This window comes from Rhinoderma darwinii, chromosome 7 (genome assembly GCF_050947455.1).
Source record: "Rhinoderma darwinii isolate aRhiDar2 chromosome 7, aRhiDar2.hap1, whole genome shotgun sequence".
In the NCBI taxonomy this organism is placed as follows: domain Eukaryota; kingdom Metazoa; phylum Chordata; class Amphibia; order Anura; family Rhinodermatidae; genus Rhinoderma; species Rhinoderma darwinii.
The window spans coordinates 109,755,421-109,782,312 of record NC_134693.1 but is presented as its reverse complement, the minus strand read 5'-3'; the positions used below and the strand labels follow the sequence as shown (position 1 = coordinate 109,782,312).

General features: G+C 42.9%; 1 protein-coding gene across 1 annotated transcript in view; it reads right to left on the bottom strand.

The window, feature by feature from the left end:
• Positions 1–14,108: 14,108 nt before the first annotated feature.
• ACAD9 (acyl-CoA dehydrogenase family member 9) overlaps positions 14,109–26,892 on the bottom strand; it is a 49,166-nt gene continuing 36,382 nt past the window's right edge. Inside the window, exons 15-18 of the mRNA XM_075833825.1 lie at positions 22,482–22,559; positions 21,981–22,109; positions 21,410–21,482; positions 14,109–20,892 (exon numbers count right to left, since the gene is read on the bottom strand). Coding sequence (XP_075689940.1) covers positions 20,792–20,892; positions 21,410–21,482; positions 21,981–22,109; positions 22,482–22,559 — 381 coding nt within the window. The 3' untranslated portion in view covers positions 14,109–20,791. The remainder of the gene's footprint in view (positions 20,893–21,409; positions 21,483–21,980; positions 22,110–22,481; positions 22,560–26,892) is intronic.

Genomic DNA, 26,892 nt, shown 5'->3' with positions numbered 1-26,892 from the left:
CTGCCCTAAAGTCTGTCAGCTGTGGATTCAAGTCCACCATCTCATCTACACACTTACGGGTCACAATTTAGTCAAGAACCCTTGGGAGGCGATGCTTGCTAAGGAATTGGAAGTAGTTTTCCGGTCTAAGAGAGAACTCATTTCCTTTTTCTTTTAGGCGACAAAGCAAACAATAAATTCTTACATGGTTAATGAAAAGCTAACAGTCTTTACATGGGGGACTCCTAAATCAGGGAACCTTTGGACCCTGTACACTCCCCCTCCCCAGAAACCCGATCCCCCCCCCCCCCCCAATCAACCTAACCGCCCTTAACAAGTGCCAGTCGCCTCTATAACCCAACTGTATGGCCACACGTCCCTTTTTTCTGTGCCTCCCGAGGGATCACTTATCACCTTGCCCCCCCATTCCCTTGCAGCCACTGGTTATCTGATTGACTGTTTACTGGTAATCTAACTTGTTAATTGCATTTTTTGGTAATGATGCTATAGATTACCGACCGTTAATGGTTCTTGTTATTTTATATGTCTCGCACTCAAGATGTCACTTGACTCTTATTGTATTTTGAGACGATGCAATGCTTTTTGCACTGTGCTGAAAATGCAAAGAAGAAAAAGCATCCCGAGTCAATAGAAGGGCGTACCTCATTTTGGAACCTCCTTCAATTAGCCATAGTGAAAATGGCTCCAGAGAGTGTTTATTGATGGGCACCAATTAATGCTTATTGAACACTTTCTACTAGGTTCCCCCACAGATTACATAGTGATATACCTGTAATCAGTTTATTGTTTTGGACCCTTTTAATAAAAATACACATTTTCTAATGTGGACAACTGCTTTCAAATTTTGAGAGATGCCACTTGGTGGAAGAAACAGTCCAGCTGGGAGAGTAATATGGCTGCTCTTCCCGTTAAAAAATAAATAATTTAATGTAGTGATATTAAATGTATATGTACCCAAACATTTAGCCTACTACTTCTGCAAAAAAAAAAAGCCTCAAATAACTATGTAGATGAAAAAAAGTTATGGGTGCACTAATTACGTAACCCCTTTCCGCCCTGCAATATACCATTCCGATGCGGCAGTAAGGTCGTTTACGCGAACTGCCGTAATAGTACATCGCAGTGGTTAAAGGGGTTTTCTGGAGACTAAAAATTACTTTGAAGCAGCTCACGATGGTCACAAACATTACAAAAAACCTACTCGCCTTATTGTTACGCCATTCCCCGTCGGTCCCTACTTTTGGCTGCAGCAATGACATGCTTACACAGGGACATGTGACCACTGTAGCGGCGGTATATACGCCATGGGTTGTTTTTAAAAGAATTTTTAGTTTCAGGACAACCCCTTTAGATGGCTAAGGCTGAAATAGACTGGTTCTCACCCATTTATACCAATATTGGAGATAAATATAACTCAGGAATGCTTGAATAGACTATTCTAACACTTTTTATGCCAGTGTATTTTTTTTTGTGTGTGTGTATCTAAGCTTATCTTCAAATACCCAATGCCTTAGCACTTTTCTGAAAAGTGTCCTCGTATATGCAGATGAGCTTCCATTTGTGCAGTAACAATGACAGATGAATAGGAGTATTGATGCTAGGATGCAAAATCTGCTCCACTTATCTACTGTATATACTTTTCAAGTAAATTGTCTATATTAGAACTCTTGAAAAGGTAGAAGTGACCAGAGTATTGAAGAGATTCACTAAAGATTATTTTGTTCTTGATGCGAAGCTTCATTTATTACACTTAGGCCCTCTGCACATGAGATGGAAATGCTGCAGAATTTCCATGCGGAAATTACACAGCGTATTACAGTAACCGCAAAGTGGATGAGATTTGAACATATCTCATGCACACACTGCAGAAATATGCTGCGCTATGGTTTCCGGTAAAACCACAGACACTATGACGGAAACCCAATGAAACCCATTAAAGTTAATGGGTTCCGCCGGGCGCCGATGGTGTCCATCATACAACGGAATGATGCATCATCCGATGCTTCCGATAATTTTGTTGTTCCGCTACTTTGACGGAACAGAACAACGGAAACAACGACACAGGTGTGAACAGGCCCTTTTTTCCTTACTACTTATGAATAAGTGAAGACAATGTCCATCTTTGAACATTATTTTCATAAATGGATTTATTTATATAGGTCCAACATTCTGTATCGATTTCATTTCTTAATACACCTTTTATAGCTTTTGAAGGTCTTCTTTTCTGAAACAGTTCCAAATCCCCTTCATAGATATAGTATAAAGCGGTAAAATTCTACCTGCTTTCAGTCACTAGAGGGAACTTTGGCACTTATTGCAAACTATTTATGCATTGAACTAAAAAAAATATATATATTTTTTTTAAAATGACAGGAAAACACTTCTACTAAATTTTGAAGAAAAAAAACACAATTATGAAAAAAACAACATGTGAACGCCTCTTCTTTTTTTATAACTAAAGTCCTATTCTGATTGATTTCAAAATATATCATAAGGGTCTGAGCTCCACATTCCCTACTTCCGTTCACTCATAAAATCAAAAAACTTATCAGGTTTATTGTTTAAATTACTGTAGTTTATAGGCTCATGTCCACCTCGCAATTATTTTATTGTCCCAAATTATTTCAAATGAAGAATAAAATAACTTTGCAATAGGTCTGGATTAAAAATATCCTATTGATTTGTTTCTACAGCTTCTATGCAGATCTATGCGTCCCTATGGTAACAGACTGCTCCATACTTTCAGTAACAGCTACACCAGGTATTAAAATTTGCTTTAGTTTCATCCCATTCAAGCCATTACCAAAAGTGTGGAGCTGTGCTGAACGGAGTAGTGTAAACAATGAATGGGAGGTGGCACTCGCCGGAGCCCCTTCAAACAGCTGATCGGCAGGGGTGTAGAGAATCGTACCCCTACCAATCTAATATTGATGACCTATCTATAGATCAACCAGTTAATCAGGTTGGTTGACATAACACCTTATTTCCGATCACAATCTTGAAATGACTGACAACACCATGCATATCACTATAATGGACAGCAATCTATGGAGAACCAGGCATATACAGTACAGTGTGGTTTCCAATGTAAGCTGCACATGGATATGCATTGTGAGATGGACAGTAGTACATTATGACATCATGGCTTCTAAGTTATTTCAGGGGCTGATGTTGTGTTGATCAGTGCACACACACATAGGAGAAGTATCTCTAGTGAGTGCTCCTTGTTGAACCACTAATTTTTGGCAATAACCAGGAAATATTTCTACAACAATTATACTAGAGTTGTCCAACTAGGAGAACTTCAGTGTCTTCAAGGCCAAGAGAGTTCCAACATCTTGGCCACCAGAGAAACACAGCAGATTTAAGATGTCACGGGAGAATTCTAACACTTCCCCTGACAGGAATATTTTAGAAGAGCCTTCAACATCAAATAACATCGCAGGGCCTTCTACATCAGGTAACAAATACTTCCATATAAAAAACAAATTTTATAGAACTTTATAAGCAATCATATTCTACATGAGATAATGCTTATGTATGTGTTGTTTTTTAACACAGGAACATCACAGCAGAGCAGGGGGGACTCCCCTATAGCTCATAGAACAAGGCGCAGGTTGGCTCGTCAGAGGAGAAATGATATAGCGCCTATAAATGGTAGTACTAGTAGACGGAGAAGAGTAAGAACACCACTGCAGGACAGACCTGCACAACGGAGTCTATCTCCAATCAACACCCAGCCTGAAGTGGTGAACTCTGAACTATATGTGCTGGCCTTGCCTCCACTCCCCTCCACCATAAGACAGGCCACGGACCCACCAGCAACCTGCGCCATCTGTCTAGACGACTATGTAACTGGTGATCATGTCGATCACCTGGAGTGCTCCCACTACTTTCACGCCTCCTGCATAGGCAGATGGTTACAGGACAATACCATCTGTCCTCTCTGCAGGCACGTTACTAGTCATTCACACATGGAGTTCGTCCCTGCAACCCTACAAGGCATTGGGGAGATCATTATAGTGACCAATGACCACATGTTGCGCTACTCTCCCCCATTTGTCGTATTTGCATTTGACGAATGGAGGAACCTTGTGTTCAATTGAAAAAATTAAGTCGATTACCAGCGGTGGTGCTAAAACAGTGAGTATTTTTCATTACATATGCTGCCATGTTATTGGCACAATAGAATGCCACAAGTAATGTTTGCATGTTTTATAGAGGCATTTCATACCTGGATTGAACACAGAGGCTGCGCTACATTGCTAGAGGTGCTGTATAGTCCATCCAGCGCAAGTAGAGGGGCAGCAGCCAATGTGATCCGAGCTACAGTCACTTTATGCAAAGAGCAGCATTCTAGTATAAGTTTCTATATATCAGGTGACTGTATACATAGCAGACATTTACCTTTTGATGTATATTACAGCTGTCTTGCTTGAACCTTGTAATACTATTCTCCCAATTTGTGTCTTACAGAATGGAATGGCAGGATTTATTCTGAGCAGCATACATTTGACTGCTACAAGGATTCCCGTGTGCAAGCGGGATGAATGAAAGCATGTTACTCCTGAATAACACACGGCACTGTAAACGTTCAGACTTTTGCAGCCCGAGTCTCATCTCTATTTACAGTGGAGTTGATCGTTATGCTTGTACCTCAAATTCTAGAAAGGGAAAGTTTGTGAAACTTTATTCATGTTTTTTTTAATGGTACTAGATAAACCCTAAAAATAAAGGACTGAGCGCTTCTTTGAATAGTATTTGTAGTCACGAAGGAAGTCAGGGGTTGGTGAATGAAAACTGCTCACCTTATGTAGTCGTGTAAGACCCAACTATAGTCAACGAGTAACACTTTCCACAGGTGTTGCCTACACTGGAAGCCTCCAAACTGCAAAAAGATATCCAGGAATTTAGCTCAACCTCAAACCTATGACCAAGTGGTTGTTTTCCACAGGGTGAAGGAAATACCTTTATCCTTAAATGTTCAGAAAAATGGAGCATCTATCCTTATGTGACCCCTGGAGATTGCATAAATCAGCAAGTAAGAGACTACACCTTTTACTCGGCAGTTCAGCTTTTTCCAGGATAGATTACATCATATGTTTTCTAAGGTGATGCTGACGGAAATCCGACCCGTCATTATATCGGATCATGCCCTCATATCCCTGACCCTGCAGGGGTTGCCTTCTAGGCCCCTGACAAAATTTTGGAGATTCCTATCTTATTTATACAAGTCGGACGATTTTAAAAACTATTTAAAAACACACTGGAATAACTACATACAAGATCACCAACAATTAGATGAAGTAGCCCTGATATGGCTTACCTCTAAAGTGGTGATGAGAGGGCATATAATCAGCTATGTCAACTTAAAGCGCAAGCGGACAAAGGCCCACTTCCTTGAACTGTAGTCCAATCTCCTTAGAACACAATCCGCTCACGCAGAAAACCCGACCTCAGATTCTAAAAAGGAATTCTTAGACACGCAGAGTCTGCTGAACACCTTCCTCCAGGGTCACGCTATGTGTTAAGGGAAGTCCTCCCAAAACACATTCTATCGCTGGGGGAACAAGGTAGGATGTCTACTGGCATATCTCACGCGCACCCCACATAATAACAGACATATACTGCTAGAAAAAGACAGTCACACTAACACAGTACATTCTAATATGGATAAAATAGAATTGGTATTCGCAGACTACTATGAAGATCTATATAGGGCAGACCCCACCGATATGCCCGCAGTGAAGGCCTTTTTGGACAACCTCTCCATGCCCAGTATCTCCGAAGAACAAAATACCCTCTTGGAGGCTGAAATCTCAGAAGAGGAGGTCTGCTCAGCTATTTCCTCTTCACACAACCATAAATCCCCGGAGCCTGATGGTCTCCCAATCGAGTATTCTAAGATATTATCCCCAGACATAGTCCCACATCTTACACGATTACTTAATGACATCTATCGTAACAACCTGACCTTTGACTAGAACTATACTAATTCCTAAACCTAATAAGGACCCAGTCTTACCCCAATCCTACGGACCTATATCCCTGCTAAATCAGGATTACAAGCTTCTGTCCAAAATATTAGCAAACCGAGTCCAAACATTTCTCCCCACCATAGCCCACCCTTCCCAGATGGGGTTAGTCTCTGGCAGATACTCATCTAAAAGTATTCAGGCGGTGATAGCTGCAACGGTACAAGCTCAAGAGTGTGGCCAACTTCCGACCATGCTGCTTAGTCTCGATGCAGAAAAAGTATTCAACAAGGTCTCTTGGCCTTTTTTAAATGAGACACTGTGTGGGCGGAACTTTGGCCAGGTCTTTCTGACTTGCCTACACTCCTTGCAGATGCAGCCCACTACTAATTTACTTATTAACCGACATCTTTCTCACACTATAGATTTATTTAGAGGCACGAAACAGGGCTGCCCCCTCTCACCCATCCTATTCAACATGTCATTGGACCCCCTACTATATCACATCACCTCTTCATCCACATTCAGGGGTATGCGCTTGGGTAATTATGAGCTGAAGGTGACTGTGTATGCAGATGATCTTCTTATTATACTCAAGGATCCCAAGAACTCTTTGTCTTTAGCCCTGGATGAGCTTATAAAACTGGGGCAACTTTCCGGTTATACCCTGAACGTGGATAAAAGTGAAGCCCTAATCCTGAGGGGGCCCCCCCACACACCCCTTTGGTCGGCTAGATTCCCCCAGAGGTGGTGTCCATCTTCCATAAAATACCTGGGAATTGAGATTACTAGACTACCCTCCGCTCTTTACAAACGCAATATTTCCAAATATATTATAGCCTTGGAATCAACAATAAAATCCTGGCAACACTTCTCTCTGTCCTTCATGGGTAGGGAAAACCTATTGAAAATGGTAGAGTTCCCGAAACTTCATCGAAGGATGAAAAATTAATCAAACTTTACAGGGGATTTATTTGGGCAGGGGGGAGGCCGAGAATCCCATTTCATGTATTACAACAACACAGGTTGAATGGCGGTCTGAACTTCCCCAATACTAGGACCTATAATGTAGCAGGACTTGCCAGAGTCCTGCCGGATTGGATACAAGTCTCCTCATTATACTACCCCCCAGGTGGACCAGTCTTTGACCCCAGGGGTCTCCCTTGCAAACCTTCTGCACCTTTCATATGACATGCTCCCCCCGAGTCTAAGACAATCCACTAATAATCACCACTTGGAGAACCTGGCATAAAATATGTCATATGCCTCATCTAGACACTCCGGCACTTACCCTGGTCAAGAACCCGAGGTTCCAACGGGGAAATTCACATATTTTTACTGCCTGGCACAATAATGGTATTAATTCTTTTGGTGCCCCTCTACATTCCACGCTTCATATGATACTCCCCCTGCAGGACTTACAAATGAAATTCCCACATCTCTCTTCCCTTCTTTAACTATTTACAGGCAGAGTTATGCGCAGATGGTGCTGAGTCGAATCTCACCGGAGGAGTGGAAATCCCCATTTAGATCAATGATACTAGAGCCAGAAACATATACCGCGCGGATATCTAGACTGTATAGGTTTCTTCACCCCTCCATAGATTACGCCATTTCTAATTTCGGTATGGACAGGTAAGAAAGCTGATGACCACCAATACGCCTTTTCACGTTGGTCACTAAGGGGCCTTAGGCTAGGCTGACGCCTTTGGGTGTCCCGTGCTGGCTGGAGCCGGGGCTCTGCTGTCTGATGACAGCTGGGCTCCTGCTCCAACTCCCGCGATCGAAGTAAACTTCGATCGCGGCCGTTTAACCTGTTAAATGTCACCGTCAATAGCGACCGCGGCATTTAACTTGTTTACAGAGGGAGTGAGCTCCCTCTGTCACCCATCGGCGGCCCGCAAATGCAATCGCGGGTCTCCGATGGGGTGTCATGGCAGCCGGAGGCTTGATGAAAGCCCCCAGGTCTGCCCTGGACATATGCCTATTAGGACGCGCCGGAGGCACGTCCTAATAGATTGCCTGTCAGATTTACACTGACAGGCAATAATGCTCGAAGTATACCAAAGCATTATAGCAGCGATCTGAAGATCGCACAGTACAGTCCCCTAGTGGGACTAATGAAAGTAATAAATGTGAAAGATTAATGATAAAAATTACAGTAAAAAAAATAAATAAAACCATTTTTTTCCATAAAAAGTGGTTTTTATTTAGTAAAAGTGTAAAAAATAAATAAAAGTACACATATATGGTATCGCCGCGACCATAATGACTCAATTAATAAAGTTAATATGTAATTTAAACCGCAAGGTGAACACCGTAAAAAAAAAAATGCCCCCCAAAAAAGTCATAATAAAAATTAATCGATAAGTCCCATGCACCCCAAAACAGTACCAATCAAAACTACGTCTCGTCCCGCAAAAAAACAAGTCGAAAAAATCACTACATTGATGGAAAAATAAAAAAGTTACGGCTCTTGGAAAGCAACGATGCAAAAACAAATAATTTTAGTTCAAAAGTGTTTATATTGTGCAAAAGTCTTAAAACATAAAAAACCTCTACATATGTGGTATCGCCGTAATCGCACCAACCCATAGAATAAAGGTAACATGTTATTTACGCCGCACAGTGAACGGCGTCAAATTAAAAACGCACAGAACAATGGTGGAATTTGTTTTTTTTTTTATAATCCCCTGAAAAAAAGTTAAAAAAATTAGATGTACCCTAAAACGGTGCTTTTAAAAAGTACAACTAATCCCGCAAAAAACAAGTCCTCATACAGCTATGTAGACGAAAAAATTAAAAAGTTATAGCTCTTTGAATGAGACTATAGAAAAACGAATAAAATAGCTTGGTCATTAGGGCCTAAAATGGGCTGGTCACTAAGGGGTTAACCTCCTCAGTTATACTTCAAGCCACAACTCTTGCGTACAAATTCCTGCCCTCAGCAAGATATACCGAAATGTGGCTCAAGGCGATTCACAGAGCATATCTTATTCGTCAGAGGGGACACAGGATGGGACTATACGAGACCTCCGACTGTTTTAAATGCGGTCAGTCGGAAGCTAATTTGTATCACTGCATGTGGGCATGCCCTCGAATTTGCAAAGAATAATATGACTGGACAGTTGTCCTTGACTTCCCAATGGGCTATACTGGGACATGTGGACACAGAAACACAGTACCACAGTAGGCATTAACTTCGCATTTTACACTTAATAGCAGATGCAGGAAGGAAGGCTATTCTACAGGTCTGGAATCACACTCAGGCCCCGCATCTCCACATTTTCTTGGATAAATTATCTTTTATGATGAAGATGGACTGGGTGGAGGCTTCTCACCAGAAGGAGAATAGGGTCCAAACATTTTTTCAGATACGGGGGAATTTCATATCTTTATTGCCTCAACAGGTTAAAGACAAACTACATACGTTTCCAACCAACAACATGGTATCAGAAACAGAGGCTAATGGGGGTTACTCCGCTGTGAGACTGCCATATACAATTATGGGACGAGGGAGGAGGGGACTTACATGTAGTAAGGGACAAGAGACGGATGACAGAATTCTGACTGAGGAGAGGACACCACTTGTTAATTTGAGAGGGGTGGCGGGCAACGTAGGCTTTTATTTTTCTTTATTGATTATTTTATGTTAATATGTTTGTTTTCCTTTCCTGGAAAGGCTGTGAGGCAGTTCGAGCTTCATACGTATTTCTATTCTAATACAAGGTATACTCGGATGCAAAAGTGGTATGAGTGGCCACGATGGAATGAATATCCAGTTTTGGTCTGAATTTAAGGTCCCCTAATCAACTCCTCTGTTTTTATTTAAGATCAGATCTCCATCTGATCATTTTGGTAGTCGCTCTGCTTGGGCTCAGACAGTGTCCTGCTTGATTGTATCCACGTGACCGGCTTGCATGCTGGTACGTGCTATTCAGGTGTATTGGACTGCTTGTGACAACACTATGTTGATTGGTATGTTGTTTTTCTGTTTGAAATTAATAAAAACTATTTTGAAATAAAAATGTTCAGAAAAATAAGTGATTTTGTTAGAGGTTAGCACTAAATTGCTGAGTATTTTGCTGCCTAAAGTATTCCATTAATATAACAGGACCGTCGAAAAAATATGAGATTCAGTCACGCACAGATAGTAAACCATGAATGCCATGAATGATGTGGTACATTAAGCCTCTACAGTATATAGTGTGCGGGATTTCTCTCTTAGGGATATTAACCTCTTAAAGTCCAAGCCCTTTTTTTTTCCTTTTACATTTTTGTTTTTCACTCCCCGCTTTCTATGAGCCACAACTTTTTTTTATTTTTCCTTCAATAGAGTAATGTGAGGGCTTATTTTTTTGCGGGAGGACTTGTAGTTTCTAATGCCACCATTTAAAGTTCCATATAATGTACTAGGAAAATGAAAAAGAATTCTACGTGGGTTGGAACTGGAAAATAAAGTGCAATTCCTCCATTTTCTTTTGGTTTTAAGTATTTCACCGTGCCGGAAAAATGACAAATTAACTTTATTCTGCTGGTCAATATAATTATAGCGATACCAAAATTTATATAGGTTTTTTTTAATGTTTCACTTCTTTTACAAAGAAAAACTATATATTTTTCCCATATTCTGAAAAACCTACCTTTATCGATTGAGCGTTATGAGGGCTTTTTTTCGCAGCACAGGCCGTGTTTTTTTTTTATTTGTACGATATTTTTGGTGCGTACAACTTTTTGATCACTTTTTATAAAAAAAAATTTGTGGGAGAGGAGGTGACCAAAAAACAGCGATTCTGGCGATTTTATATTTTTATGGTGTTTACCGTGCGTGTTAAGTAATGCTATATTGTTAAAAGTTCAAACTTTTACGGAGGCAGCGATACGAGTTTTGCTTACTTTCTACATTACTTCAGGAGAAAAAGGTTTTCTTTTTTTAACTTTTCAATTTTTTTTCACTTGCAACTTTTTTCTTTTTTTTACACATTATTAGTCACCCTAGGGTACAATACAATACCAATTTATTGCAGTATATGGTTATCTTTACAGGCTTCTGTTAAGCCCTGCCAGAGGTAGAGTGAAGGCAGACCTGGGGGCCGTCGTTAGACCCCCTGGGATGCTATGGCAACCATCGGCACCTCAGAAATCACATCGTGGAGAGGCTGATTATCTGTCGGAGTGGGCCGTCCCCCTCTTTATAACGCCTCAGATGCTACGGTCACGATTGTTTTAAAAAAAATTTATTTTTTAAAAGTGTAAAAATACTCATACTATTGCCGCAATCGTATCAACCCCAAATCTAAATTGAACACGCTATTTAACCCCTTCCCACTCAAGCATGTACAGTTACGTCGTGGGCACTAGTGTCCCACGTAACTGTACATGATGGTGATCGAGTGGGCTCAGAATCAGATCCGATGCCATCACCAGCGGGTTTCAGTTGTACATTGCAGCTAGCTAGCTAACTTAGATCCAGGCTATTAACCCCCTAAATGGCACGGTCAAGCGATTGCAGCATTTAGTTGGTTTATAGCCTATTGGTACCCCCATGACGCGATCACGGGGGTGCCAACGGCTGCTTTGACATCCGAGGGCCTACCACAGGCCTGCTGGTCTGCTGAGTATCCTATATATTTTACCATACTAAAGGGGAACAAGATCAGGGTGAAAGATTTTTTTTTTTTCACCTGTGAAGCCCAAAATTTCATTCACTTATTAAAATGCCCAGCGCTATACAGTATTTTGTAGAATTGTTAGGGTATGTGCACACGAGGTCATTACGTCCGTAATTGACGGACGTATTTCGGCCGCAAGTACCGGACCGAATACCGTGCAGGGAGCCGGGCTCCTAGCATCATAGTTATGTACGACGCTAGGAGTCCCTGCCTCGCTGCCGGACAACTGTCTCGTACTGAAAACCTGATTACAGTACGGGACAGTTGTCCGGCAGCGAGGCAGGGACTCCTAGCGTCGTACATAACTATGATGCTAGGAGCCCGGCTCCCTGCACTGTGTTCGGTCCGGTACTTGCGGACGAAATACGTCCGTCAATTACGGACGTAATGACCTCGTGTGCACATACCCTTAGGCGTTCGGCTGCAGTACAGAGCCGGAGGAACTACATTTGTGAAAAACAGCTGCAGCTTTTAGCTTGAAGAGAATTATTATAAACCTCAAAAGTGCTGAAAATGTAAATAGATGTAGCAATATATACATTATTGGTTATGACATGTCAAACTGAACAGGTTGAGGAATTTAAAAACTGAATTTCAGCCATTTTTTTAATGCGTTTTTGGAGCAGATTTTCCATTGACGGCTCCAAAAACGGCTCAAGAAGAGACATGCACTTCTTTCTACGGGGCATTTTTTGAAACTAAACACTGTTTCTTCCCATTGAAATAAATGGGCACAAGTTGAGAGGCATTCAGCTTCCAGTTTTTAGGCCAAAAAACAGCTGAAAATTAAGTGTGTGAACATACCCATAGGCTACATTCAACACGCTGCGGAATTTGGTACAGAAAATCTGCATCAAAACCGCAGGTAAATTCCACACCTAAGGCCAGGTTCCCACGTAGCGTAAACATTACGAAATTTCCGCAACCGAATGGTGTACGGAAAATCCACAGCATTTACAGTAGCAGCAAAGTCAATGAGATTTAGAAAATCTCATGCCAACGCTGCGGGAAAAAAAAAACTGCAAGGGAAACGTTGTTAACCCCTTCAGGACTGAGCCACTTTTGGACCAAATGACGGAGCCTCATTTTTTAAATCGGACGTGTTTTACTTTATGTGGTAATAACTCGGGAATGCTTTTACCTATCCAAGCGATTCGGAGACTGTTTTCTCGTAACATATTGTACTTTGTTAGTGAAAAAATTTGGTCGATATATTTAATATTTGTGTGAAAAATACCAAAATTTAGCGAAAATTTGCAAAAAAATTTGCATTTTCTATATTCAAATGTATCTGCTTGTAAGACGGATAGTTATACCACACAAAATAGTTACTAGCTAACATTTACCACATGTTTACTTTAGATTGGCATCATTTTTTGAACATGCTTTTATTTTTCTAGGACGTTACAAGGCTTATAAATTTAGCAGCAATTTCTCACATTTTCAAGAAAATTTCAAAAGCCCATTTTTTTAGGGAACAGTTCAGTTGTGAAGTGGCTTTGAGGGCCTTATATATTAGAAACCCCCACAAATCACCCCACTTTAAAAACTGCACCCCTCAAAGTATTCAAAACAGCATTCAGAAAGATTTTTAACCCTTTAGGCGTTTCACAGGAATTAAAGCAAAGTAGCGGGGAAATTTACAAATTTCATTTTTTTTGCAGAAATTCCATTTTAATCCATTTTTCCTGTAATACTGAAAGTTTTTAACGCAGAAGCACAACTGAATATTTATTGCCCTGATTCTGCAGTTTTTAGAAATATCCCACATGTGGCCCTAGTGCGCTACTGGACTGAAATACCGGCCTCAGAAGCAAAGGAGCACCTAGAGGATTTTAAGGCCTTCCTTTTCTTAGATTATATTTCAGGCACCATGTCAGGTTAGAAGGGGTCTTGTGGTGCCGAAACAAAGAAAACACCCCAAAAAATACCCAATTTTGGAAACTACACCCCTTGAGGAATTCATCTATGGGTGTAGTGAGCATTTTGACCCCACAGGTGTTTCATAGATTTCATTAGAAATGGGCAGTGAAAATGAAAAAATACATTATTTTCCAACACCATGTAGCTTTACCTCGAAATTTTTTACTTTTTTCAACAAATAAATGAGGAAAAGCACCCCAACATTTGTAAAGCAACTTCTCCAGAGCACGGAAATACCAAACATGTGGTCATAAACTGCTGTTTGGGCAAGCAGCAGGACTCGGAAGGGAAGGCACGCCATTTAGCTTTTGGAGCGCTGATTTTGCTGGATTCATTTCTCTGCACCATGTCGCATTTGTAAAGCTCCTAAGGTACCAGAACAGTGGAAACCCCCCAAAAGTGACTCCATTTTGGAAACTACACCCCTCAAGGAATTCATCTAGGGGTGTAGTGAGAATTTTGACCCCACAGGTGTTTCATAGATTTCATTAGAATTGGGCAGTGAAAATGAAAAATGACATTATTTTCCAATAACATGTAGCGTTACCTCAAAATTTTTAATTTTTTCAACAAATAAATGAGGAAAAGCACCCCAACATTTGTAAAGCAACTTCTCCAGAGTACGGAAATACCAAACATGTGGTCATAAACTGCTGTTTGGGCAAGCGGCAGGACTCGGAAGGGAAGGCACGCCATTTAGCTTTTGGAGTGCTGGATTGATTTCTCTGCACCATGTCGCATTTGTAAAGGTACCAGTGCAGTGGAAACCCCAAAAACTGACTCCATTTGGGAAACTACACCCCTCAAGGAATTTTTCAAGTGGTATAATGAGCAATTTGACCACACAGGTGTTTCATACACTGGGCAGTAAAAAAATAAAAATGTAGATTTTTTTCAAAGAAAATGTTGCTTTAGCCCCAAATTCATCATTTTCACAAAAGGGTTAAAAGAGAAAAAGCACCTAGTTTGTTACGCAATTTCTACTGAATACGGCAATACCCCATTTGTGTAGATAAACTGCTGTTTGAGCGCATGGCAGGGCTCAGAATGTAAAGAGCACCATGCAACATCTGAGGCCTAGTACGATGGCATTTACTGCCCTGTGTCATGAAAACAGAGGCTCTGGGGGATCAAAACATTAGAAACCCAGAAAAGTGACCCCATTTAGGAAACTAAACCCCTCAAAGAATTAATCTAGCGGTATAGTGAGAAGATTTAGATTGTAATGTAACACCTTTCAAGGTATTCATCTAGGGGTATAGTGAGAATTTTTAATTTGTGAAGTGACAACCCTCTAGGTATTCATCTAGGGGTATAGTGAGAATTTTTAATTTGTGAAGTGACAACCCTCTAGGTATTCCTCTAGGGGTATAATAAGAAATACTTTAATTTTAGTAAATAAGGAGGACAACCTGGAAAACCCGCTATGGAGGGAGAGGGAATGGCAGGTCCCACTACCAACCTACCCACCATTCCATAAAATCCAGCCCAAAAAATAAATCAAAGGCCTCAGCAAAAAAAAGATTTGCTGAGACAACCAATCTCATCTGGATTTATTCCTCTCACCCAGATTTGCAACCTGGATGAGACAGACACTCCCTCGGGTCCTTGGTATAGTGAGAATTTTTAGTTTTGTTTTAGGTGTTTTTTGACAAATTTTAAATGGGGCTCGTCAGTAAAAAATGTAATAATTGGTCATGGCCAGTATGGGAGACAAAAAAGGTGAATGAAGAATAAATAAATTAAAACTCTAAGGAGGTGTGGTATATTTTGAAACATCGTTTCATACACAGGCCGGGATTTGTGGGACACGTCTCACAACGGTATGTGGTGTCCTTACGAATGCCTCGCTTGGCACACACACGGCATTTTTTTTTGGGGCTTCTGTTTTTTTTCAGTGGGGGGAATTTCTGTGGGGAAATGCTGGCCGGGAATTATCCTGCTGACGGAAGAGCCGGATGAACTGCCCTCTCCTTCCTGGTCACCAAATATCAGGGACTTTATGACCTTTTCCTGATATTGCATTAACGTGTCCCCACTGCCGGCGTATCTGCATAGGACAAAAGGCGTTGTATAAAGCCATCTGTGTAAGATGCACAGACAGCTTCTTATACCATACCTTGGTCTTGCGCATGGCGCTGTATGGTTTTATGACCTGGTCAGACAAGTCAACGCCACCCATATGTTTGTTGTACTCCTGTACACAATATGGTTTTGGGACTTGGGTGGTGGATCCGCGTACAGGGACAAGGCTGCCTCTGCTGTAGTGTATGCTGGTCAGTATAAGGACGTCCCTTTTATCCTTATACTTCAGGAGGAGCAGATCGTCGCTGCAGACAGCTCTGCTCTCTCCTAATTTTAGGATCTGACCCAGCAACGTTTTGGGGATGCCCTTCTGATTTTTGCAGATTGTTCCGCACGCCAAGGTGGATCTGGACGAGAGCACTTTTAACAATGGGACACTGTTATAAAAGTTGTCCAGAAATAAATGATATCCTTTGCCGAGCAAAGGATGGATCCCATACGATCTTTCCACTAATTCCTAGGAAAGGGGGGCATTCTGGGGGATTTATTTGGGAGTCTTTTCCCTCATAGACCCTAAAAGAATATGTGTAACTGGTGGCACTTTCGCAGAGTTTGTACAGTTTTATGCCGTACCGGGCTCTTTTATTGGGTAGATACTACCTGAAGTGCAGTCTACCCTTGAAGCTGACTAGAGACTCGTCTACCGAAATATTTTGTTTGGGGGTATAAACTTGGGAAAACCTTTTGGAGTAGTGGGCAATCAATGGTCTTATTTTGTACAGCCTATCAAAATTTGGTCCTGTGGGGTTGGGCACTGACTGGAATTTTACGATGGCTTCGAATCGCATCCTTGTCATTACTGTGCGGTAAAGGGGGGTGTTATATAAAATATCAAGGGACCAATAGTCTCTAATACTGGGCTTTTTTATGAGCCCAAAACTTAAATATAAGCCCCAAAACTTCCGCAATTTCACTGCGTTTGTGGGGGTCCAATTTTGGCCTCTCCCATAAAAGGAGTCAGGATTCTGGGCGATAAATTGTTCCGCATAAATGTTGGTCTGCTGGACCATTAACTCTAAAAGGGTGTCTGAAAAAAAAAAGTTAAAATAATCAATCTATGGGGCTAAAATTCGTAGTGTCAATTTGAATGCCTGAGGGGGCTGTAAACTCAGGCACCTGGGGGGTATAATTATCCGCAGCTTCCCATGTCAGCTCAGGCAGAGCAGGACCTACGGCTCTTCTGCGCCGACTGGGGGGGTGCAGACTCAGAGTCACTGCATTCAGAGGAAGATGGAAGCACGAACTGCTCTTCACCTTCACTCGCGCTGTCCGTATCAGAACACATCATTTGATACGCTTCCTCGGCTGTGTAGACTCTTTTGGCCATAATTTTATTTATTTTTTTTTAACCTTTTTTAACAAAAGTTAAACAGCGCTACTCTCAACTGCGCAATGAGAACAGCAACCCTGCTGTATTCAAACTGTAAGCGTACCCTACCTACCAGGGGGGAAACTAAATGAGTAGTGGCATTGCTACCTAACAGGGAACTCGGGCAGTGGGCAATCTAGTTATACAGCAGGGTGACGGCGACCAGATACTGCGACAGGTGATCGCTGGGCACAGATCACACGGCAGAAGGACACTGTGGGTGACTGAAATTATATATTTTACAACCAGTGGGCACCAAAAGGTGGTGATCACTGGTTAGTGGGCACAAAAGGGCAGATCGCTAGGTTTTTTTGTTCTATTTTTCACTATTTGACTATTTCTTCTTGTCTCCGTCTCTGACACTCTCTCTGACAGGAATGAGCTTGTCAGAGACGGAGATGCCGGGAAACCACTGCTCCTGCGCTGTGATTGGCCTGTCAGTACTGACTGGCCAATCACAGCTCGTGCCGGCACGGGACCACTCTTATTGGTCCTGTGCCCGCGAGTCCTGCTCGGCAACTGTCTATGACAGTTGCGATCGGGACGCTGTCACCATGTCTGTTGACATGGTGACAGTTTGAAGCTTGGGCGTAACTGTACGCCCTGTTGCGGGAAATTACTTTGATTTCGGACGTACAGTTACGACCGATCGCGGGAAGGGGTTAAATTGACATGCGGTGTGGAATGTAACTCCACAGCATGTCAATTTATGCTGCGTTTTTGTTTTTCCCCATTGAATTCTATGGGAATGCAAAACCCGTAACAGAAAGCCAATTGTTGCGACTTTTGCGGCGTAATCGCTCTCCTTCCTGCAGTCCGGCTTCTTGAGATAGTTTCATCACGTGACCACTGCAGCCAATCACGGACTACAACGTCATCGTAAGAGGCCGGACTACATGCAGAGAAAACGGAGGGTGTAAGTATGAGCGCTTTTTTTCCGCGGCAAAAATTCCATTACAAAAACCGCACCACAAGTGGTGCGGTTTTTTGGACGGAAGGTACTGCAGGTTCCAGGTCGGATACACTGCGTGATTTTTACGCAGCGTATCTGACCCGTGGGAACCCGCCCTTATAGTGCACTTTTTTAGGTGCGGTTTTTACATTTTCATGCGGAAACAGGTGCCTTTTTAGTCAGATGCGTTTCCGCTTGCGAATTGTAAGATAAATTGACACATTGCGGATACGCACCACAGGTCAATTTACACACAGAGAAATGCAGAAAATTTCTTGAAATCTCATTTGCTTTGCTAGTACTATGCTGCAGATTTGCTGCACGAAAATACGTACGGCAAATCCACACGTAATACACATCGTGTGCATTTGGCCTTCTTGTACCATATAATTGTACTAGAAAACAGGAAAAAAAAATTGTGGGGTAGAAAACTATAAAAACAGCAATTCCTTCAGTGTTTTTTTTAAGCTTTGTTTTTAGGTCGTTCACGTGCAATTATGACGACATGTTAACTTTAATCTGCGGGTCAATATAAATTTGGTATTTTTTTTATATTTTACAAGGAAAAAAAACTAAAAACTATAAAAAAAAACAACATTTATTTTGTGTCACCATATTCTGATAGTCCGAACTTTTCTTTTTCGGACGATTGAGCGACACGAGGGCACATATTTTTTGCGGGACAAGCTTTAGTTTTTCATGGTACCATTTTGGGGTACATAAAGTTTTTGATCACCTTTTATAAATTTTTTTATTGGAGATGAGGTGACCAAAGAAGTGATTCTGGAGTTTTTACTGCGTTCACTGTACATGTTAAATGATATATTGTAATAGTTCAGACTTTTACAGAGATGGCAATGCCAATTGTTTATTTTATAATGCTATAGGGGGAAAAAGGGTTTTATTTAACTGGGTTTTACTTCTTTATTTATTTTTTTTATTAGTCCCCATAGAGGACTTGGACCAGCAATCGTTGGATCGCAAGCACTATATACTGCAATACCAATATATTGCAGTATATAGTCTTTCTGACAGGCTTCTATTAAGCCCTGCCAGAGGTCAGGAGCACCAAGATGGCAGACCTGGGGGCCTCCATTAGGCCCCAGGCTGCCATAATAGCCATTGGCAACCTGCGATCGCGACAGGCTGTCAGAGGGGGGCTGTCCCCTCTCTAAAGCTTTAAATGCAGCATCTAAGGGGTTAAACTAGCAGGATCCCGCTCGTTACAGTGAAGTGTAGGCTGTCTCATACAGCCGGCTCCATACTTCCCCCTACCCGGTCATGACGTAAGTATACGTCATAAGTCGGAAAGGGGTTAAATCAGCGTTCCTGGAGTTATTCATAGAGCCTGTGCTGGTAACAGTTGGCCCAATAGATGGGCCTCATGCACACGACCGCATTGGTTTTGCAGACCTTAAAACCAAAAGGTCCGTTGCGGTCCATTGGAACGCAAAAAACCATAGTTGTGCATTAGTGTGTCATCCGGACTCAGGGATCCACAACAATTCACCAGTATTGTTGAAACCGCAAATCCGGACCATAAAATTACATTGAGTTTTTGCGGTCCAGATTTATGGCCCCCGTACCGATCCGTGTGAACCATGGTCATGTGCATGGGGCATAGAAAAGAATGGGTCCGCATTTTATCCCCATAAATTGCGGCCGCAAAAGCATGGTCGTGTTTATGAGGACATATTATTCAGAAGTTACTTTACGTACTGAAAGAACTCGCCAAAGACACCAAACAAATGACAAGTTCTTATAACTAAAGCAGCTAAAATGAAAACGATCTGATTCATGTTTTCCACGTTAGACAGCAGAGAGACCTCAGAATGGAAACCAGTGCGTTATAGGATTAGTGTGATCTAGCTTATTGATAGACAGTTAAAGAATTCTCAGAACAGTTTATTCGTGGACGGACAATACCTTAAAGGCTATGTACAACTCTGAGGGCAATTTTTTTTTAAATAAATAGATTAGTCCATTTACTGAAACTGTAAAAAGATTTACTTTTGGAGAAACAGCTGTTCTGTATTCTCTATACAGAAAAGCAGCATCGCTCGTTTTACACTGAATCCATCAGTCCTGAAGACACTGAACACGTCAGGTCTGTGGGACTGACTGATTCAGTGAAAGAGTATGTTCACACAGTGTTTTCAGGCGTATTTCAGGGGGTTTACGCCTGGAGAAACGGAAGTCGAACGCCTACAAACATCTGCCAATTATTTTCAATGTGAAATACGGCGTTCTGTTCCGACGGTGTTTTTTTATGACTCGTTTTCCAAAAATGGCACGTAAAAAGACGCCTGTGAAAGAGAAGTACAGGTCACTTCTAGGAACGTTTTTGGAGCCGTTTTTCATTGGCTCTATAGAAAAACGTCCGTCAAAAACTGCGCGAAAATTGCGAGTTTGATTAAAAACCACCTGAAAAGGAGGACCGTTTTCCCTTGAACTTGTTTGAAATAAACAGTTTTTTATTTTGTGTGTGAACACACAGCTGTATCGTTCGTTTTAAGGGCATCTCCAACAGTAAAAAGGAATTTTCAATAAAAACAAATTAAAGTTACACTAAACACACGGAGTAATCCATTAAAAAATAATAATAATTGCCCTCAAAAAGGTGTACATAGCCTTTAATAAACACAAATGTAAAAAGTAAAGCAGATGTTCCTTGGTGTATTACAAGGTTTAGTACAGCTTAAAAAAAAGACTTATCACAATTGTCCAAAGTTACACTGAGCTCCAGCAGCACTCCACGCCGGTGCAGGCGGCTACATGGACGGTCTGCAGCATCTCACGCTACTTCTGGCGGTTTTCAGAAAGTTCTGTCCAGAGGGTGAGAACATGTATAAGTGCGGTTTTCTAGGACATGCTTTGCTATTTTCCTAATACTGTCATCCTGATTTTCTGGACAATCTAATGGAATGGGAAGAAAAAAAAAAACAAGACGACAATGTGTTAGTTGTGACAGGGTGACAAGAATGAGAAGCGTAAAAAAAAAAAAAAAAAATGTAAGCAAGAGAAAGCATTGGGGATGATAAGTTTACAGGCCAGGACATGGAAAGTTGTAGCCACTTTTCTCCTCTTCTACTGTGATAAATGTACTTACAAAATTATGGGTAGAGATCTATCAATCAATATACGTACACCATTTTTTTTGGCGCTGAAATATGACATTTAGGCCCTGTGAAGCCCCTGCGCCACTTTTGCCAACCTATACAAATGTGTAGAAAAAGCCTCTGCTTAGAGTTGCACTAAGAGCACCTTATTTATGGATACTTTTTGCAAATTTTCTACTTAAGTCATTGTATTGATGAATCTGACGAATGTTGCTTAGGGTAGAGATATTGGCAGCCCACTTGTTCGGTGTGCCAATATTAATAAATCTCCCTCAATGTGTCACAATGTTTAGCTCTGCGGCTTCCGGTCTTACATTTAACCAGCTGATTCATCATGTAGCAGTTTTTGAAATAAGCCTCAGAACAGAACAGATTTGCAATCACCACCTATAGCAAAGAGAAAATTATCAAAATTACTACATTAGTCACATAGTAGACTTCTATCATACATATTTAATTAATAACTTTGGAACCAGCCTTGGCGTTATCTGGTTGGCCACCATTACTTGGGGTAAGACCTGGATTATAAATTTTTTATAGCTAATGTGTTATTCAACCTTCTGCACTGTTGTACTTTATTCATGTACTAAGACGTTATATTTTGCCATCTAATTTATGTGAAAACAATTTGATCAGTAATGTCCCTGTGATGTTGCCAACAATATTTCCACTGTGGGACTTTTTATGTTTTTAAATACATTTATGGTATACATTAATAAAGATGAACTATGAATAAAGGCTTCTGCTCACTCGTTTGTTTATATAGGTTGTGTTCTGTGAGAGCGGGAGAGTGGCCCTATTTACATAGAGTAAATTACAGTAACCCCCCCCCCCCCCCAACAGGCCCCAGGATGTGAAAGGAATGAGTTAGTATTTGACACCTACCTCATGATCATGGTTGTGCAGACCAATGCTGATAGAACGACTCGCTCTAGATATCACCGCAGTCATGGCATACAAATTAATGAGAATATCCGCCACTCGCTTTAATGCAAGCTGCTCATCCACAATTGTCTGGGGAAACAATATAGAATCAGGGTAAATTAGACATCACAGTCCCTACAGAAAAGTGCTAAGTTAGGCGAACTCAAAAATATGACCGTCGTACAGTGTACCATCTATAACCTCACTTGTGCAGCCTAGATCAAGGGAAACCCAATGGCACTAACAGTTGGAGAGACAGTCGCTATGAAAGTCTTGTACCGGCTAATCCTGCCCCCTAAAACTTACCGGTTACATGGGCAGAGGTTTTCTAAAGTCACACTCACCCCCCCCCCCCCCCCAGGCCAAAATAAAGTCTGTTTCCCTTTAAAAGTGATCACTTCAGTATCTAAAGTTTAATGAGTAAGAAACAATTATGAAAACAAAAATAAGGAAAGTTCTTACCTTCCCAAACCTGTATAACAAACTTTCCACTATGCCACCAAAATAATAGGTATTCTCCTCCAGTTTCTTTGCGCTTTCCTGTCAATTTAAAAAGAGAATTACAAATACTGAACTAAAATGGTCAAAGAGACAATAATTAAAGTGAGTCGATCATTGGATTTTAGCCTAACAAACGTCTGACACCGAGGGCCACATATGTCTTAGGCCTCTTGCACACGGCCTTAGCCATGTGCACGGCCGTGATTTTCGGGTCGGCTGGGAGCGGAGTGTCACCTGCGAGCCGACCACTAATCTCGGGCCGCGCATTATTTTTTATGAGCCTGGACCGCAAAACACGACCGTAATAAGACAGGTTCGTTCTTTTTGCGGTCCAGGCTCTGCGGCAATGCACGGACCATGGAAACCACGGTCGTGTGCATGGGCCCATAGAAATGAATGGGACCTCAATTCACCCGTGGATTTTCAGGGGAATTGCGGCCGCAAAAGCACGTTCGTGTGCATGGGGCCTTATGGTTGCCTTCAAAGGGCCGAATGTAATCGTATAAATGTAACAGCTTGCTTAACGGTTATAGGCTATGTGCGCACGCTTACTAAAAAGCGTCGGAAAATACGGAGCTGTTTTTAAGGGTAAACAGCTCCTGATTAAGACATTTTTTTAATCAGTCGCGTTTTTCACGGCCATTTTTCTATAGAGTCTATGAAAAACGGCTGAAGTGACATGCACTGAAAAACGGTTGCGTAAAAAACGCCTCGTCGGAACAGAACGCCGTTTTTCCCATTGAAATCAGCGGGCAGATGTTTGGAGGCGTTCTGCTTCCGATTTTTCAGCCGTTTACGGCCCAAAAAACTGTTGAAAACACTCCGTGTAAACATACCCTAAAGGAGTAGTTACATTTATATTAATCCACAGTGCCCCAGATGGTAATAATGATCCCCCAGTGCTCGACACAATAAAAGTGCCCACAGTAACTGTGCCCCCACACAGTAATAATGCCCCAGTTGAGCCCCCTGTACATCGCACCACACACACAAACAGCCCCCCCTGTAGAGTGCCACACAGACCCCCCCCCCCCCCCCCATTGATAGCGTCACACATAGGGCTCAGAGTGCCCCAGAGCAGAGCGCTGATTTTCTGAATCTCATCCACTTTGGCGATACTGTTAATGTTGCAGAATTTCCACACACAATTCCGTTGCGGAAAAATCTGTAGTGTTTGCGCTGTGTGGGTACACGGCCTAAAAGTTATTTATGCAAACCTTTACCCTATTGCTAACTAACCGTGTCAGCGGTTTGTTAGTCTAAAGTCTCATGACAGACGAACTTGAACAGAAATGTGCCCGAGGAGCAGGACCGTTATAATACTAAATGCATATATTAACTCTTTAAGACCAACCCATTTTTGGCCTTAAGAACCTAGCAATTTTTTCCTTTTTTCATAGTTGCTTTTGTATGGTTTACCTTGCAGTAAAAATAAGGGCCTGTTCACATCAGCGTTGGGGTCTTCAGTTTATGGGTTCCGTTGCAGCTTTCCGCCAGAGTAACTATGATGGCAGGAAGGAGGTGAAGGGAAAGTGAGCCCTAATCTACCCACCGCCCTGTCCCTGCCTACTTGCAACGACCCGCCCTAGGCGACGAGGTACAACTGGGCGGCGGTCCCTACGCTGTCTAAGTGCACAGGAAAACAAACAGGGAACACGCAAGGGAAGGGGCAGTAGCCACGGAACGCCACGAGGAAACGGAGCGGCGAACGAACAGTCAGGACCAGGACGAAGTGAGTGACCCGAGCGGGCACGGAGACAGAAGCAAGCCAGGGGCAAAGCAAAGCAAAGCAAGTCAAGTCAAGGAGAACTGCAGCAAGGCAGAAGCACGGCAGAAGCAGGCTGGAGCAAGCAGCAGTGGGGCCAGGAATCCAAAAGAATAACAAGCAATGAGGAAGAGAAAACTGCAGGTATAAATGGACAGGGGGCGGAGCTAACTCTGACTGACCAGGCCGCGATAGGCTCTCCCACTCCTGAGCCTGCCACCCTGATTGGTGGGAGCCGGTGTCAGTCTAAGAGGTCTGGCCTCAGGTGTCGACTGATTAACCCTGGGAGTCTCCACAGACGTAGTGCCTGGCAGATCCTTTACAGTACTCCCCCTTTTATGAGGGGCCACCGGACCCTTACTAAGAGGACCCGGTTTAGTGGGGAAGAGAAGGTGGAACCTCCTGACCAATACCCCAGCGTGAACATCTCGAGCAGGTACCCAAGTCCTCTCCTCCGGCCCGTATCCTCTCCAATGGACCAGGTACTGGAGGGAGCCCTGGATCATCCTACTGTCCACAATCTTGGCCACCTCGAATTCCACCCCCTCAGGGGTGAGAACGGGAACAGGAGGTTTCCTAGAGGGGGACCAGGACGGGGAGCAGCGTTTAAGGAGGGAAGCATGAAAGACGTCGTGTATGCGGAAGGATGGGGGCAGCTCCAGACGGAAGGATACAGGGTTGAGGACTTCAATGACCTTATAAGGCCCAATAAATCGGGGAGCAAACTTCCTGGACGGGACCTTAAGGCGCAAGTTCCTGGACGACAACCAGACCAAATCCCCGACGACAAACCGGGGGTTAGCAGAACGTCTACTATCCGCCTGAATCTTTTGTGCGCTCTGGGACGCCTCTAGGTTCTTCTGAACCTGGGCCCAGACAGTGCACAGTTCCCGATGAACATCCTCTACCTCAGGATTATTGGAACAACCAGGGGAGACGGAGGAGAACCTTGGGTTAAACCCGAAATTACAGAAAAACGGGGAGACCCCTGACGAGTTACTGACCCGGTTATTCAGGGAAAATTCAGCAAGGGGAAGGAATGAGACCCAATCGAATTGACAGTCAGAGATGAAACACCTTAAATATTGTTCCAGGGATTGGTTGGTCCTTTCCGTTTGGCCGTTAGTTTCGGGATGGAAGGCGGAGGAGAAGGACAGATCAATCTCCAACTTTTTACAAAAGGCTCTCCAAAATAAGGAAACAAATTGTACCCCTCTGTCCGAAACGATATTGACTGGGGCCCCATGGAGACGCAGGATGTGTTTCACAAACAAAGAAGCTAACGTCTTGGCGTTAGGTAGCTTCTTAAGGGGCACAAAGTGGCACATCTTGCTGAAGCGGTCGACTACCACCCACACCACCGACTTGCCCTGAGATGGAGGCAAATCGGTGATAAAATCCATGGAGATATGGGTCCAAGGTCTCTGGGGAATGGGCAAGGGACGTAGTAGGCCCGCAGGTCGGGACCTAGGGGTTTTGGACCTAGCGCAAACCTCACAAGCGGCGACGTAAGCCCTAACATCTTTAGGCAACCCAGGCCACCAATAGTTTCTGGTAATGAGGTGTTTGGTGCCCAAGATGCCAGGATGACCAGATAGAGCGGAGTCATGGTTTTCCCTGAGTACCCTCAGCCGGTATTGCAGGGGAACAAACAGTTTGTCCCCAGGGACGTTCCCGGGAGCTGCACCCTGATCAGCCGCGATATCAGAAGCTAAATCAGAATCCGTGGCAGAGACGATTATACCAGGGGGTAAAATACAAGCGGGATCCTTCTCGGAAGGAGGATTGGCCATGAAACTACGTGACAGAGCATCAGCCTTAATATTCTTGGACCCAGCCCTATAGGTAACCAAGAAATTAAATCTGGTAAAGAATAGTGCCCACCGAGCTTGTCTAGGATTAAGCCTCCGGGCCGATTCTAGGAAAACCAGATTCTTGTGATCCGTAAGGACCGTTACCTGGTGTCTGGCCCCCTCCAGGAAGTGCCGCCACTCCTCAAAAGCCCATTTAATGGCTAGAAGTTCGCGGTTGCCAATATCATAGTTACTCTCCGTGGGCGAAAACTTCCTAGAGAAGTAAGCACAGGGGCGGAGATGGGTGAGGGAGCTGGTACCCTGGGACAAGACGGCCCCCACTCCCACCTCGGAAGCGTCAACCTCCACAATAAATGGCTCCTCTTGGTTGGGCTGAATCAGCACGGGGGCCGAGATAAAGCACTTCTTGAGAGTCTCAAAGGCCTGGACGGCCTCAGGGGGCCAATGGAGGACATCAGCACCCTTGCGGGTAAGGTCCGTAAGAGGCTTAGCGACGACCGAGAAGTTGGCAATAAATCTCCTGTAATAGTTGGCGAACCCTAAAAAACACTGTAACGCCTTAAGGGAGGCAGGTTGGACCCATTCCGCCACAGCTTGAACCTTGGCAGGGTCCATGCGGAATTCATGAGGAGTGAGGATTTGCCCTAAAAATGGTATCTCCTGTACCCCAAAGACACATTTTTCAGTCTTAGCAAACAGATTATTCTCCCGAAGGACCTGGAGCACCTTCCTGACATGCTCCACGTGAGAGGACCAGTCCTTGGAAAACACCAGTATGTCATCAAGGTACACA